Source organism: Melospiza melodia, unplaced genomic scaffold (genome assembly GCF_035770615.1).
Source record: "Melospiza melodia melodia isolate bMelMel2 unplaced genomic scaffold, bMelMel2.pri scaffold_51, whole genome shotgun sequence".
NCBI lineage: Eukaryota > Metazoa > Chordata > Aves > Passeriformes > Passerellidae > Melospiza > Melospiza melodia.
This window is the reverse complement of record NW_026948797.1, coordinates 2065641-2080863: the sequence shown is the minus strand read 5'-3', so window position 1 is coordinate 2080863 and position 15223 is coordinate 2065641. Positions and strand designations below refer to the sequence as shown.

The 15223-nt window shown below is 53.3% G+C and overlaps 1 protein-coding gene across 1 annotated transcript in view; it reads right to left on the bottom strand.

The window, feature by feature from the left end:
- The window catches only part of LOC134413762 (olfactory receptor 14J1-like), a gene marked incomplete at its 5' end in the record, with an annotated part of 34643 nt that extends 19668 nt beyond the window's left edge, over positions 1–14975 (bottom strand). Inside the window, one exon of the mRNA XM_063147797.1 lies at positions 14514–14975. Coding sequence (XP_063003867.1) covers positions 14514–14975 — 462 coding nt within the window. The remainder of the gene's footprint in view (positions 1–14513) is intronic.
- Between the last annotated feature and the right edge of the window lie 248 nt (positions 14976–15223).

Genomic DNA, 15223 nt, shown 5'->3' with positions numbered 1-15223 from the left:
GAATCCTGGAGGCCATGATGACACTTGGAGACCTTGTTGAATCAAGGGGTTCTGCAGGGCCTCATGGAACCAAGGAGACCCTTCTGACACTGTGAGTTCCCATGGAACCAAACATCCATTGTGATACTGCGGCAACCAAGGAGACCCCTGTGACACTGCAAGGCCTCATGGAAGCAAGGACCATTGGGTCACTCTGGAGCCCCATTGAAACAAGAGGCCAGTGTGACACATCTGGGCCTCATGGAACCAAGAATCCAATATGAAACCACCACTGTGACACTGCAGGGTCCCATGGAAACAAGGGAACAGGGAACAGGTCTGGTTGGCTTGGCTTGACTGGTCCAACTGCCCTTGGCATGTTGAGGGTCTCTTCTCTTGTACCCCTGAAACGCTGGGGCTCTGGGCTTTCCTTGAAATGGAGAAGAACTGCTTTTCTCGTTGAAGCATCCATGGCCAAAATGGGATTCCCTCTCCAAAATTCCCAATATCCAGGGATTGCTCCCAGAAAAAAGCCGCCATTGCCAACAAGTCTGCCTGCCTTTGGCTTCCTGAGACCTGGGTCTCACATGCCTCATGAAACCTTGGAGAACATTGTGACACTGTTGGGCCATTGGAAATGCAGGAGCCATTGTGACATTGCAGGATACCATGGATCCAAGAGATCATTGTGAAACTATGGGGCCTTCTGAAATGCAGACATCATTGTGACACTGTGAGGACCCTGTGGCACCAAGGCCATCACTGTGGCTCTGCTGGGCTGCACAGTCCCAAGGGGCCAGTGTGGAGCAGCAGGGCTTTGTGGAACCAAGAGGCCATTGCTGCATTCCAGGGCCTTGTGGAAACAAAGAGCCGTTGTGATCCTGCAGGGCACCGTGGATCCATGGAGAGCATTGTGGAATTGCAAGGCCCCATGGAATCATGGAGACCATTGGGACACTGTGGGGCCCCACGGAACCAAAGGGCCACTGTGACCCTGCAGGGCCTCATGAAAGCACAGGGCCACTGTGACACCGCAGAAGCAAGGAGAACATTGTGACACTGCAGGGCCTCATGGAACCAAGGGGAGATGGAACAGGTCTGGCTGGTTTGGCCTCCCAGGGGCCACCTGACAGGTCCAGCTGATCTTGGAATGCTGAGGGCTGCCTCTCATCAGCCCCTGGAGCACTGGGTCTTTGTGCTTTCCTTCCTATGGAAAAGAGCCATCTGTCTTCCCAGGTTCTCACAGCCAAAATTGATACTCCCCCTGAAAAATTCCCTATATGCAAGGGTTCTCCCTGACAAAAGCCGCCAGGACAGAGAGCTCTGGCTGGCTTTGGCCTCTGGTGTCACCTCTCATCTCAATGAAGCCCCGAGGAAAGTATTTGAACAGGTTTGACTACTGCAACATCAGTGGGTCTCTCATCCTCTGAAAAACTCAGATGATATTCTGATCATATGTGTCTTTTTTTCCTCAGTGTGTATTATGCATGAAATATTATTTTCAGCTACATAATATTATTCTTCTCACCCTACCAGTGTTATCTGACACAAAACCCCTCCTCTACATATGGATCCAGGTCACCTGTACATGCAAACAAAAGAGAGAATGCAGCAGGAATGATTTGTGTCTGCTCCCATCTTCTCTGGAGTTGGAGGTGCAGCCCCAGCACTTGGCAGGGCTCAAGGGCTCACAAGCTCAGCTCCCACACAGAGAATTTGCAGACCCTGGGCTGCTCTTCTTGGCCCCTGCACGCTCAGCCAGGCTGAGATGGACATTGATGGTTTCTGGGCCAGGCTCTCTGAGCCCAGCCCAGCTCCCTGCAAGCTCTGCCAGCTTCCCTGAGCTCTGGGCAGCACCAAGGGCCTCTCCCCAGCCCAGCCTAGCCAGCTCTGGCCCCACAGCTCTGCTCAGGCCAGGCTGCTCTGGCCACTGCCCCACTGCCTCAGCCCCTGGCATGGGCACAGCAGCAGCTGCAGCTGCCACAGGACTCAGCCCCAGCCATGGGGGAAGGTGCTTGGCCAAGGCCAACCGAGGTTCCCTGGGTGCCCTGCTCCCCTCGGGCTGAGGTGCTGAGAGCTCCGCAGCCCCTGCTGCCATCCCATCTGCCCAGGACAGCACAAGAACCCCGGCCTTGGGGCCCTCAAGAGCTGCTCCTGCTCCAGGCCCAGGGCCCATGCCAAAGCTGGGGCAGCCACAAAGCTGTGCCCATTTCTGTTCATTGCTGCTCTGATCAGGATGGATCCTCAGCACCTTGAAGTTTCCCATATGAATTTTACTTCTCCAGAGGCTTGTTCTGCCTTCAGCTTTTCAGTTCAGGAATTCAGAGCTGGAGGGGTCATTAACATTTTAAAACACTCTGACAAGACAAGACCTTGTGAATAATTTAATTTAAGGTCTACAAATTTTTGTGGTAATTAGACGGATTTCAGAGTCATATTTGAACTGAATCTACTATATTGAAAACAATGCAAAGATACTCTTTTTTCTTGTTAATTTTCTTTTCCTGTTTGTTAATTGATATCAGCAATTTCCTGTTGATATTGATCTTTACGCATCCTAATGCAGTGTGAATAGACATGAACATCAGGACCCTTTGTGGCTGACAATCAATCAGACTTTTTCCCGAACCCCTCCCTACCATTTCCCTCATCCAACCCCTGGGGCCATGAGCAGCCTTGTGCAAATCTGAGCTTCCTCCACTGAAGGCTGCATCTGCAGCTTTCAGCTCCTTGGTATCAACTCCCACCTGCTTTTTTGCAGAAGAAACTGCCTGAGACACACAGGGGATCTGTGCTCTCCATCCCCTCCTCACTGGCACTGCCAGGCTGGGATGAGGAGCCCCTCAGCCTTCCCTGCTCCAGGCTGGACAAGCCCAGCTCCCTCAGCCTCTGCTCACAGCCCAAGGGCTCCAGCCCCACCTTGAAGGCCCTTCCCAGACCCTGCTCCAGCTGCCAGACATCTTTCCTGCCCTGGGACCCCAATCCAGGCCCCAGCGACCTGGATAATCCCCGTCCTTGATGTCCTGGTCACACAGCCCAGCCCCTTGTCTCCATGTCAGTCTCTGGGGTGGATCCTGTGGAACATCCTTTGGTGGAGGCTGTGGCTCCAGGTGGGCCAGGGGGATACCAGGGGATAGGGGACTCTGCTGGGCATGAACAGCTTTGGACTTCTGGGGGGAAACTGTGAGGGGGGCCTGAGGCAGAGTGACCAACCCAGTGACCTCACACAGCCCTCCTGTGACATCACAGCCTGCTCAGTAATGACATAGTTTTTCCTCTGATATCGCTATGCTGGTCTTTGATGCCACAAACCACTCTGTGAAGTCACAAAGCCCTCCTGTGATGTCACACAGCCACCCTCCCCTGATGTCACAGCCAGCTCTGTGATGTCACAACCCATTATCTAAAGTCAGATAGCTGGTCTCTAATGTCACAGCCAACTCTATGATGTCATAATGTGCTCTGTGATGTCAGTCCTCTGCCCTGTGATGTCACACCTGTCTCTGTGATGTCACAGAGACAGCCTATGATGCCATAGTTGCTCAGTGACCTCGCATAACCCACTCTGTGATGTCATAGCCCACTCTGTGATCTCATGTCATCAGATGATAAATTGTCTATACCAGGTGAGCACACACAGTGCTGGTTCTCCAAAACCCCAGGCCTATGGAAACCAAACAATGCCCATTGTGTGAGAAGGGGAACTGAAATTCACCAGCCTCAGTGTCCTGTCAGCTCAGCCAGGCCCACTGGAACATTGGGGTCCCTGAGCACCAGGGTCCAGCAGAGAGACCCCCAGGACAGGAGAATGCATGGGTAAAGGGGAGGGGAAATATGTTAATGACTTTGGGGAAATGATTATCATATGTGTGTTTAGTCCAGTACAATCAATGAATATGTGTGCAAAATACAGAATATAAACAGAAACTTTCCTGTACTCAGCATGCACAGGTTTGGGAGGAGCTATCCCCCTGTGAATCCAGCCAAATAAAGAATGCTGCTTCTTAATGCTACACTGGGGTTATGGAGTTTTATTATTTTGCCAAATTTTTGGTAACAGACCCACTCCCAAGGAAAGCTCTTTCACAAACAGAGAAGGGCTGGTGTTCACAAACAGAGAAGGGCTGGTGGGAGATGTGGTGGTTGAAGGCTGCCTGAGGCAAAGTCACCATGAAACAACAGTTTCCAATATTCTATGGAAGAAAGAGGGGCTGCAACAAAACTTCATCACTGGAATTACAGAGGGCAGACATTGGCTTATTCAGGGTGCAGATTTGGAGAGTACCAAATCAGATACTGACTTTTTAAGGGAAACAGTTCTTAAAAACAAAGTGTCCAGGAAGGATGGGCACACCTCAATAAAGAAAACTTGAGGGAGAAGGAGCAGCCTGTGCCTCTGTGCAAAAGTTGAGCCAGCTAACTATTGTCCTGGCTGGGCATGGAGCTTTTGTGGGAACTGAGGGAAAAAAGAGGGTGCATCACCTTCAGACAGAACATCAGGCATCTCAGGAAGTGTTTAAGGATGTTGTTAGGTCATGCAGAAAGAAAAGTAGAGTGGTAAATGGTCAATTAAAACATAACCCAGCCACTTCTGTGAAAAATAATAAAAACTGTTCTAAAATGTTCCTAATAGCATAAGGAGGGATAAGTAGAACATCTACACTTTATTGGAGGCAGTGGGGAATACAATAAGTAAGATAAGGAAATCTGAGCTGCTTAACACCTTCTTTGCTCCAATTTTCAAGAATAAGTCAAGTTGTCCTCAAAACAAGTGTTCTCCTGAGCTGGTAGATGGGCACAGGAAGCAGAACAGCCCCCTGTAATCCAGGAGGAAGAAGCTGTGGACCTGCTGAGCCACTCAGATGCTCACAGGTGTCTCTGGGAGCAGATGGGATCCATCCCAGGGGGATGAGGGAGCTGTGGATGAGCTCCCCAAGCTGCTCTCCATCATTTACCATCAGTGCTGGCTCAGCAGGGAGGTCCCAGAGGACTGGAGGTGCCAGTGTGAGCCCATCCCCAAGAAGGGCTGGAAGGAGGAGCTGGGCAACTCCAGGCCTGTCAGCCTGACCTGGGTGCCCGGCAAGGTTATGGAACAGATCACCTTGAGTGCCATCCCAGGGCACCCACAGGATGGCCAAGGGATCAGAGCCAGCCAGCGTGGATTTCAATGTCTGCACTGATGATCTGCATGAGGGGACTGAGTCCAGCATCAGCAAATTTGCAGATGACGCCAAACTGGGTGTGAGTGTGGATGTGCTGGAGGGTAGGAGGGCTCTGCACAGGGCCCTGGACAGGCTGGATCCAGGGCCCAAATCCAACAAAGTGAGGTTGAACAAGACCAAGTGCTGGGTCCTGCACTTTGCCCACAACAACCCCTGCAGTGCTACAGACTGGGGACAGAGTGGCCGGACAGCAGCCAGGCAGAAAGGGACCTGGGGGTACTGATGGACAGCAGGCTGGACATGAGCCAGCAGTGTGCCCAGGTGGGCAAGAAGGCCAATGGCTCCTGGCCTGGATCAGGAATGGTGTGGCCAGCAGGAGCAGGGCAGGGATTCTTCCCCTGTGCTCAGCACTGGTGAGGCCACACCTCAAATGCTGTGTCCAGTTCTGGGTCCCCAATTTAGAAAGGCCATGGAGGGGCCGGAGTGTGTCCAGAGAAGGGCAACAAGGCTGGTGAGAGGTCTGGAGCACAAGTCCTGTGAGGAGCAGCTAATGGAGCTAGGGTTGTTTATCCTGGAAAAGTGGAGGCTTAGGGAGACAAGGCGGTGTCAGGGCACAGGTTGGACTTGATGATCTCCACGGCCTTTTCCAGCCTTGCTGATTCTGAGATTCTCTGAAACCACCCTTGGAGCAGTTGCAGGATGAGTCCTGTGCCTTTTCTTCAGCAGCTCCAGCAGCCCAGGTCCCTCAGCTTCTCCTGCCAGCCCCAAAGCCCATCCTGTCAGTCCTGCAGAGCCTCTGCAGCTCCTCCTCACTGCCCAGAACAGGGAGCCCCAGAGCCAGACACAGCAGCCCAGATGTGCCCCCCTGGCCTGGGGTGCCTCTGGCAAGGGAGCAGCACCAGGCACTGCAGCAGCCTGCAGAAAATTCCTGCAGCACTTGTAGGATGATCCTGCTGCCCAAGGGACGTTCCCATGGGGCCAAGTCAGGAACTGCAATGGGGTGTGGGGCCAGAGAGGAAAGGGCAAACAGGGATGGGCTGTTTGCAGGGCAGAAAAAAGGGGTGGGCAACAGGAAGAAATCTGTAGCAGGGAGAGCAAAGAAAGCAAAGGTGAAGCCAAGGAAATGCTGAGGGTAGTTTGGGGGTGGGTGCCAGGCAGCCCTGGCTCTGAGCAACAGCATCTGCAGTGGTACAGGAAACACCCAGCTCATGGGAACAAACTTTTTGTCTGACTGCAGAGGCCAGGACAAATCTGAGTGATTTCCATGCTGTCCCCCAGCCCTTGCTGGCCCCAGGGGCTGATGGCATTTGTGCTCCCTCAGGTTCATGTGCCCACACAAACAGCATGGGGGTGCTCCCCCTGCTGTGTGCAATGCAAACAGGGGCTGCTGAGCCAGTGCTGCCGTGTCTGTGCCTGCAAGGATGGGGCACCTGTGTGAGCTGGGGGAGAGGCCAGGGCTGCAGAGGGGGGATGTTGTTGGCAGCTCCATGAGGACGCTCTGCGATGCTGCCCTGTCCTGTGCAGCACACTGGGGATGGATCAGCCCCTGCTCTGCTGCTCCTTCCCAACTGCCCCAGGGCCCTTGCAGAGCCCCAGCCATGCTGTTTGCCCCCAGCCTGCCCAGAGCCAGCCTGGGGCTGCTCACGGGGCTTTTCTGTGCTGAGCGTCGGCCTGGGTGTGTTTTTGAGAGAGCCTGGGCAAGGAGCCTGGAGCCACCATGGCGTGGCCTGAGGCGTCAGTGCTGCCCCAGCAGTGCCCATGGCCTGTCCCTGCTGCAGCCCCGGCACTGCCACCCCCAGGGCTGTGCCCGGCCCTGAGAGCACTCAGGCCCTGCAGCAACACCAGGGCCACCAGGGCAGCGGGGCAGGGCCACAGCAGCAGAACTGGCAACACCAAGTGCGGCTGCTGCTGGGCACAGCTTCTGGGCCTGCACTGATCTGCCCCCAGCTCTGCACACAGACATTGCTGCTGCAGCTCCAGAGAAGAGAACAGAAGGGGCATCTCTGGTGAAAACAATGCTGGGAGATCGTTTCGTTCCTTCAAAGCCACCAAGAGACCAGCTCCTCACTGATGCAGTCTGGGGCCACGGTTAAAGTGGAGGGAAACAAAAGAAGAAATGGCACAAGGAATGACAGTCCTTTGTAGAAAATAGGAAAAAAAAAAAAAAGCCAAAGGAAAAAACACCCGCAACCAAACCAACAACAAGTATCAAAGATGATTTTTATTATAAGTCTTTTTATTTAAGAACTTGGAAATTGGCCAGCAGTTTAATGTTTCTGAAAAGCATCCAGTCATCAGTCTCCACACTGCAGCCTTGAGCTCCTGGTTCCTCAGGGTGTAGATGATGGGACTAAGGACTGGAGACACCGCTGAGTACAGAACTGACACTGACAGATCCAGGGATGGGGAAGAGATGGAGGGGGGCTTCAGGTGGGCAAATGCTGCAATGCTGAGAAACAGGGAGACCACAACCGGGTGAGGGAGGCAGGTGGCAAAGGCTTTGTGCCGTCCCTGCTAAGAGGGGATCCTCAGCACGGCCCTGATGATCTGCACATACGAGAAAACAATGAATACAAAGCAGCCAAATGCTAAACAGACACTGACAGCAAGAAGCCCAAGTTCCCTGAGGCAGGATTTGGAGCAGGAGAGTTTGAGGATCTGGGGAACTTCACAGAAGAACTGGCCCAGGGCATTTCCATGGAACAGGGGCAATGAAAATGTATTGGCTGTGTGCAGCAGAGCATTGAGAAAGCCACTGGCCCAGGCAGCTGCTGCCATGTGGGCACAAGCTCTGCTGCCCAGGAGGGTCCTGTAGTGCAGGGGTTTGCAGATGGACACGTAGTGGTCGTAGGACATGACAGTCAGGAGGAAATACTCTGCTGAGAGGAAAAACAAAAAGAAAAACACCTGTGCAGCACATCCTTTGTAGGAGATGGTGCTGGTGTGCCAGAGGGAATTGTGCATGGCTTTGGGGACAGTGGTGCAGATGGAGCCCAGGTCGCTGAGGGCCAGGTTCAGCAGGAAGAAGAACATGGGTGTGTGCAGGTGGTGGCCGCAGGCTACGGCGCTGATGATGAGGCCGTTGCCCAGGAGGGCAGCCAGGGAGATGCCCAGCAAGAGGCAGAAGTGCAGGAGCTGCAGCTGCCGTGTGTCTGCCAATGCCAGCAGGAGGAAGTGCCTGATGGAGCTGCTGTTGGACATTCCTTCACTCTGGGCATGGTGCACTGTTGAAAAAGACATTGACAAGCTTGGACAGATTTCCTTTTTGATTTCAGGCTTGTGCTCCTTCTGAGTTACTGCTTTACTTTCAGCATTGCACTCAGCCTGAATACTGGGGAGACCTGAGGGAAAACAGGGCTCCCTGTGCCACAGGGCAGTCAGACCTGCTGGAACCACACAGGTGCCCTTTGTTCATTTAACCTCTCTCTATTTCACTGTGATCACGCTTTAATATTTTTTGAAAAATGAAGTAGACTTTTTGAATTCTCCAGCTGAATTTTTTTTTTCCAAACCTATCTCTCTTTCCCTATGCATATGAACAGGAAAGGTTACCAAGGGCTGGTCTGGCTCTCTGCTGCCTCGAGTTGTGCCTACTGGGAACTGTTTCTCTCTATCCAAGCCTTGTCCCTTCCTGTGCTGCCAGGGCCCAGCCCTGCCCTGGGGTCCCAACTCTGTCCTGCAGACACCTCCCAGCACAGGGCACTGCCCAGGGGCCTCCCTGGCAGCAGGGCCTTAAGGGCAGGCCGGACAAACAGAGATGCTGCAAGCCAAGGTGCTGCTGCTGCTGCTGTCTGTAGGGAGAGGAGGCTGAGGAGGCACTTTCTGAGGGAGATCTGAGGCCCATCTGCTGATGCCCAGGCTGACAGTGCAGGAGTCTCAGTGACACAGCCAAAGCTGACAGCCCCTTTCCCTTCCCTTGAGGAGAAAGCTGAGAGCAGCCCTGGCCATACAGCACCATCTCCACAGCAGGAGGAATCTGCCCTGATGGGGGTGGCTCCTTCCACCTCCAACTTCTCCCCTGCAGCGTCCATGGGGAGCTGCCAGGCAGGGTGAGAGCTGCCCCTTGCAGGTAGCACATGCCTGGGCTGGCCAAGAGCTCTGAGGGCTGCAGGAGCTGCTCTGCAGGACAGCCCTGGGCAGTCCTGGCTGCAGCCTCACCTCCTGCAGCTGTCCCTGGCAGCAGGAGCCATCCTGACCTGTCCCTGTGATGGTGCCCAGGGCAGCCCCGCTCTGCAGCACATCCTTCTCCTCCTCCTGCTCCTGTGCCAGAGAGAAACTCGGAGAGTCCTCCATCTTCTGCCTACACAGGAGAGTCATCTACCGACACAGGAGAATCATCTATCGATGGTATTAAGCACCTCTTACAGGTGCTTTTTTCTTTCATGGGCATCCCCAAGGATCTGAAAACTGATAATGGGCCTGCTTACAAATCCAAGGAATTCGGGAGCTTCCTGCAGCAATGGGGAGTAGAGCACAAAACTGGCATCCCCTACTCCCCTACAGGTCAAGCCATTGTAGAAAGAACTCACCGTGATATAAAAAGGGTCCTGGACCAGCAACAACAGGTTCTGAAGGTAGAACCTCCCCACATCCGGTTATCCAGGGCGCTATTCACAATAAATTTTCTGAATTGTTCTTTTGACAGCCTGAACCCACCCATCCTACGCCACTTTGGGGGGAGCAATCATATGTTAATGAAAGAAAAACCTCCAGTTTTAGTAAAGGACCCTGAGACTTGGAAAATGGTGGGACCTTACAAATTGGTTACTTGGGGACGTGGATATGCCTGTGTGCCCACCTCCTCTGGTTTAAGGTGGGTTCCTTCCAAATGGGTAAAGCCCTATGTTCCCAAGGTGTCAGAGAAATCTACAGAAGCACCCCAGGTTGCTCATGCTGCCTGGAGAAGAAAACGCCGCACGCGTTCTCTGGAGGAAATTCCATTTAAGCCTCCTATCTGGAATAGTTTGTAATATATGTTTGTTTCAAGTTTTTGTACCAGTTTAGATCCCACTGTTCGTGTGTAGCCTCGAGACGCCATGAGACCGAGCCTGCTTCTCGTCCTACTCGTGATCATCCCACCTGCGATCTCCTGCATAGTGCCACAGCCCAAACCACATATGGACTACCTTGACAAAGGCTCTCGGACATCAACAGAGAAACTGACAACTGGCTAAATGGACTGTTCAAAGGCTGGGGACTCTCGGGCTGGTTGGGATCTATTCTGAAAACTGTGTTTTTAGTGCTGTTTATTTTTTCTATAGTTTTGTAGTTGTTAGCATTGTTTTTGGACTAATCAAACACATGGTTCTCAAGTTAATTTCAAGCTCATCTCCCCCTCCTGAGGTCTACCATTTGGAAGCCCTCAGTGCTCCAATGGATGACCTAGAAGCCTCAGTGGAAAACACTGACCCTCCTGTAGAGGAAGAACTGATTTACCAACCATGGTTTGGCAATCATTCTGCACCACAAACACAGTCCTCTTCTTTTTAAACAAAACTAGGGGGAGATTTTGCAGTGTGTTGTAAACTTCCTTCCCCAGCTATGCCAGTACCTCTCTTCCCCTTCCCCCCTCGCCCCCTGCTGGGCTGTCAATCAAGTTTAACATTCCAGCAAGACGTCGTGTGGTTGGTCAAGTTCAAAGGATGCCCCTATGCCCAGAGGTCATTGGCCTGTCTAGGTGTCATCCCCCCCTGAGACCCTGCCCCTCTCACCTGGTTGGGTGGCTCACCTGTTCCCTCCCCTTCCCCTGTCCCTGAGCTTAAAAAGGTGATCAGGCCATGTGGTCGGGATTCTGTTGGAGCAGTTGCTCACGTTCAGACCTCTGTAACCATGGAATAAACCTCTGGATATAAACCCTCCAGTAGAATCCATCTCCTTTTCCTCTTCACCATCGCCTGAAGCTTTCCTCCTGAGGTGAAAGGAGTTCCTAACAAGCCTGGACTTGTTCAGTGCCCAGCTGCCACCACCAGCACGCTAAAGGTATCTCTGGGGTGATAACACCACAGTTGGTGCCTTTGGCCCAGCAGCAAGGGTCAGACTGGCCCAGGCACATTCGCCCAGGTGGAGGGGAATTGAAGTTTCTCTTCAAAAGACTCTGTTCACCAAGGTTGGGGGAGACCTGATAATCTTAACATATACAGATTGGGAGTGGCCAGAAGATGCACAGGAGGCAAATGAACATTAATGAACATCACCCCCAGTGTGGTGAGACACCTGGACTGGGAAAAGATTGAGAAGGGAATCAAAGAATGAGGACTTAATTGACATCAGAGGCGAATGGAGCAATCATCAATAGGAGATCAAATACTAAGAATTGTGTAATTTAAGAGCAAAGAACATTAATTTCTTTGAGTTTTGTCTGTCTAAGCATATGAGAAACATAGTAAAAAGCAATGTGTGATTGAATGATTTTCACTGTGCAACCCGGACATGTGTGGATGGAATGGTTTCTATTGCACGTGCTGCCCACAATAACATCCTGGCAAGAATAAAGTAATGCCAAAATTCTGTAACACTGAGAAGATGATGTTGGAGTTTCTGTTTTTCATGCAGTTTCAGTGTCAGTCCCAGTGAGGTCCATCACCAACACAGGCTCCTCCTGGACTCTTTAGAGAACTGGAGGCCACGACTGCACAGACCTCTCAGAGACTCCAAGGCAAATGCCAAACCTGAAGTCCTTTGAAAAACCTGCAGTACCTGGGAGCATTACGGAGCCCCCAGGGCCATTCCTGAGCAAGGCTCCCCTGGGACTCATCCCAGCAGATCCCTGAGGCCAGGAGTGCAGGGAGGCAGGTGCTCTGTGCAGGCAGCTCAGATGCTGAGTAGAGCCTGGGCTGGCTGGAGGCAGCAGAAAGGCCGAGGCCTAAGCCCAGCTCTGGGGAAGGCAGATCCTGTCCCTCCTGTGTGCCCAGGGCTCAGCTGGGGGCACTGGGATGTGGAGGGATGCTGAGGGCAGGACAAGGGGGTGACAGTGCCCAGCCTGGCTGAGGCTGTGCCAGGAGGCCCCAGGGCCTCAGGACAAGCTGTCTCCTCACAGCGCTTGGTGGCGCAGACCCTGCTGTGCCCCAGGGCACCAAGACTTGGCTTCTCCTGGGCACTGCCAGCCCTGCCAGGGCCCTTGGCCATGTCCAGCACAGCTTGTCCTGCACTGTCCCACAGCTGCTGCTGTGCCCCTGCAGGCTGCACACTCCCATCTTGCTGCCCCCTGGCTCTGCCCTGCCACTGCCAGCCCTGCCCTGACCTCTGCCCACGCTCACCCTCTGTGCCTGGGGACACACACATGCACTGAGCTCAGCCCCCTCCTTCTGGGTGCTTCTCCTGCCACAGCACTGCCCTGGGAGGGTTCATTTCTCACAGGAGCTGCTGTGTTTTTACTGGTGCATTTTATAGCTCTGCTTCTGCCTTTCTAGCAATTCTCTTTTCAAAGAGCTCTCCAAGGAAAAGATTCATTGAATTGTGGAATAGCAGAGGTGAGAAGAGCCCCCTGAGCCCCCTTGGCCTGGGTGTGGCTGGCATGGAGTTCCCTTTGCCAAGACACCTCTGTCCTGCTGTGCTTGGCTCTCGTGGCTGCAGCAGGGTCGGTCCCAGCCCAAGGCTTTGCCTGTCCCTGAGCAGGGCTGGCCCCACATGAGGCATCTCTGCAATCCTCCACCAGTAGGCTGGGGGAAGCAGGTGTTCCTGGGGGCATAGGGATGGAACAGCTGGGCTGGACTGACCCCAGGGCTCTTCCATTCCATGTGATGTCCTGATCAGCAGGGAAATGAGTGGGTCAAGAAGGTCTCTGGATTTTCTGTATTATTATATTTGTCTTCCAAAGCAACCACTATGTGTGCTGAACTCTTTTTTTCCCGTGGTTTTCCTTGCTTCTGAATGTGGCCTTTGCTTTTTAGTCCCTCCAGTATTAATCTCCCTTTATGATGACCCCCAATGTTTTCACCTTATTTTCTCCTGTTTTCTGATGAAGGAGGGACAGTGACAGAGACACTTGGCTGTCACTTGATGGCCAGGGGGGTTTAACCGCAGTCACCTTGACCAACTCTTCTCTTATGGGCACAGCCAGCAATGTCAGGGCTCTGTCAGGTGCCCACCACTGAGCTGGGCTCATGCCCTGCTCACAGCCTCAGGGCTGTCCAGGCACACAAGTCCTTCCCTTGCACACACACACACAGAGTTCATTGCAGCATGGGCAGGGGTTCCCTGGGCTCTGCTGCCACTTCCAGAGCCTGGCAGGGACCTCAGCCCTGCGGGTGTCACCCTGCCCTGCCCTGCCCTGCCCTTCCTGAGGTGCCCCATGGCCAAAGGGATGAACATGGGGAGCTCTGTAATCAGGAGCTCATCCCAGCCCTGCCCTCAGGGGTTCCCAGGGGATGTTACTCTCTGGAAGCTCCAGGAGCAGCTGAAGGTGTTTGTGCTCACAGGGTTTATGTCCCCTCACACACACAGGATGTTCAGGGCTGTGGAATGGCCTGAACTGCAAACACGGACTCCTGACCCCGTCACTTGATGTCCCTCCATGAAGGGAAGAACTACCTCTGTGACCTGGGGTGAGAGGCCACTGTTGTAGCAGTGCTGGCTTTGCAAGGGCACTGCTGGGACAGCCCCATCCTGATCACTGCCACACTTCTGCTGGTCACTGCTGGTTTCCTCTTCAGGACCCTGTGTTGGGCACATCCCTGAGAGCAAACTGGGAAGAGGATTGCAGCTTTCAGGTCCTGCACTGGGGAGAGGCCCTTGCACAATGGAAATGCTGCTGCAGAGCCAGCTCTGTCCCAGAAGTGCCCACGCTCTGTCCCTGCCTGCACTCCCTGGACAGTCACGCAGCAGGACAGGGACTGAGCTGGAAGAGCCCTGAGGCCTAAAACCAGCACAGGGGCACTGAAGGGGAGTGTGGGAGTGAAGGAAGGGGAGGTTATGGAGGAGAAGCCCGGGGCCTCCCTGGCAGGGAGGAGCACTGGGGTTCCCTTTTCTCCTCCAGGTCTGCCCAGAGGCACCAACCCTGCAGCTCCAGAGAAGCCAGGGAGGAAAGAGGTCAGGCACACGTAGCAATACAGAGTTCTTTATTTTGTGTAAGCACATAGGTAGTACAGAGGTAGTACAGATCCTGGTTTATACAGTCTCTGGGTGCGATACTAAAGAAAAATACTAAAATAAAAACAGTAGAGTCAAAAATTGTTGTGTGAACAAATTCACAAAAGTGTAACACCTGTGTAAACAGCAAAAAATACAGGACACAGAGTGAGAATTATTGAGTAACACCATAGAGCTATGTGGAAGAATGAGAGTTTATTGCTTCTGAAAACCATTTGTCATAATTTTCCTCAGACCATTCTTGAGCTCCTGGTTCCTCAGGCTGTAGATGAGGGGGTTAAGTACTGGAGGCACCACCGAGTACAGAACTGACAGGGCCAGATCCAGGGATGGGGACGAGATGGAAGGGGGCTTCAGGTAGGCAAATGTGCCAGTGCAGAGGAATAGGGAGACCACGGCAAGGTGAGGGAGGCAAGTGGAAAAGGCTTTGTGCCGTCCCTGCTCAGAGGGGATCTTTAGCACAGCCCTGAAGATCTGCACATAGGAGAAAACAATGAACACAAAACAACCAAAAGCTAAACAGGAGCCAACAGCAAGGAATCCAACTTCCCCGAGTTTGGAGTGTGAGCAGGAGAGCTTGAGAATCTGTGGGATTTCACAGAAGAACTGGCCCAGGGCATTGCCATGGCACAGGGGCAGGGAAAATGTATTGGCTGTGTGCAGCAGAGCATTGAGAAAGCCACTGGCCCAGGCAGCTGCTGCCATGTGGGCACAAGCCCTGCTGCCCAGGAGGGTCCCGTAGTGCAGGGGTTTGCAGATGGACACGTAGCGGTCGTAGCACATGACAGTCAGGAGGGAAAGCTCTGCTGAAAAGAAAAATACAAACAGAAATACCTGAGTAGCACATCCTTTGTAGGAGATGTTCCTGGTGTCCCAGAGGGAATTGTGCATGGCTTTGGGGACAGTGGTGCAGGTCATGCCCAGGTCGCTGAGGGCCAGGTGTAGCAAGAAGAAGAACATGGGCGTGTGCAGGTGGTGGCCGCAGGCTACGGCGC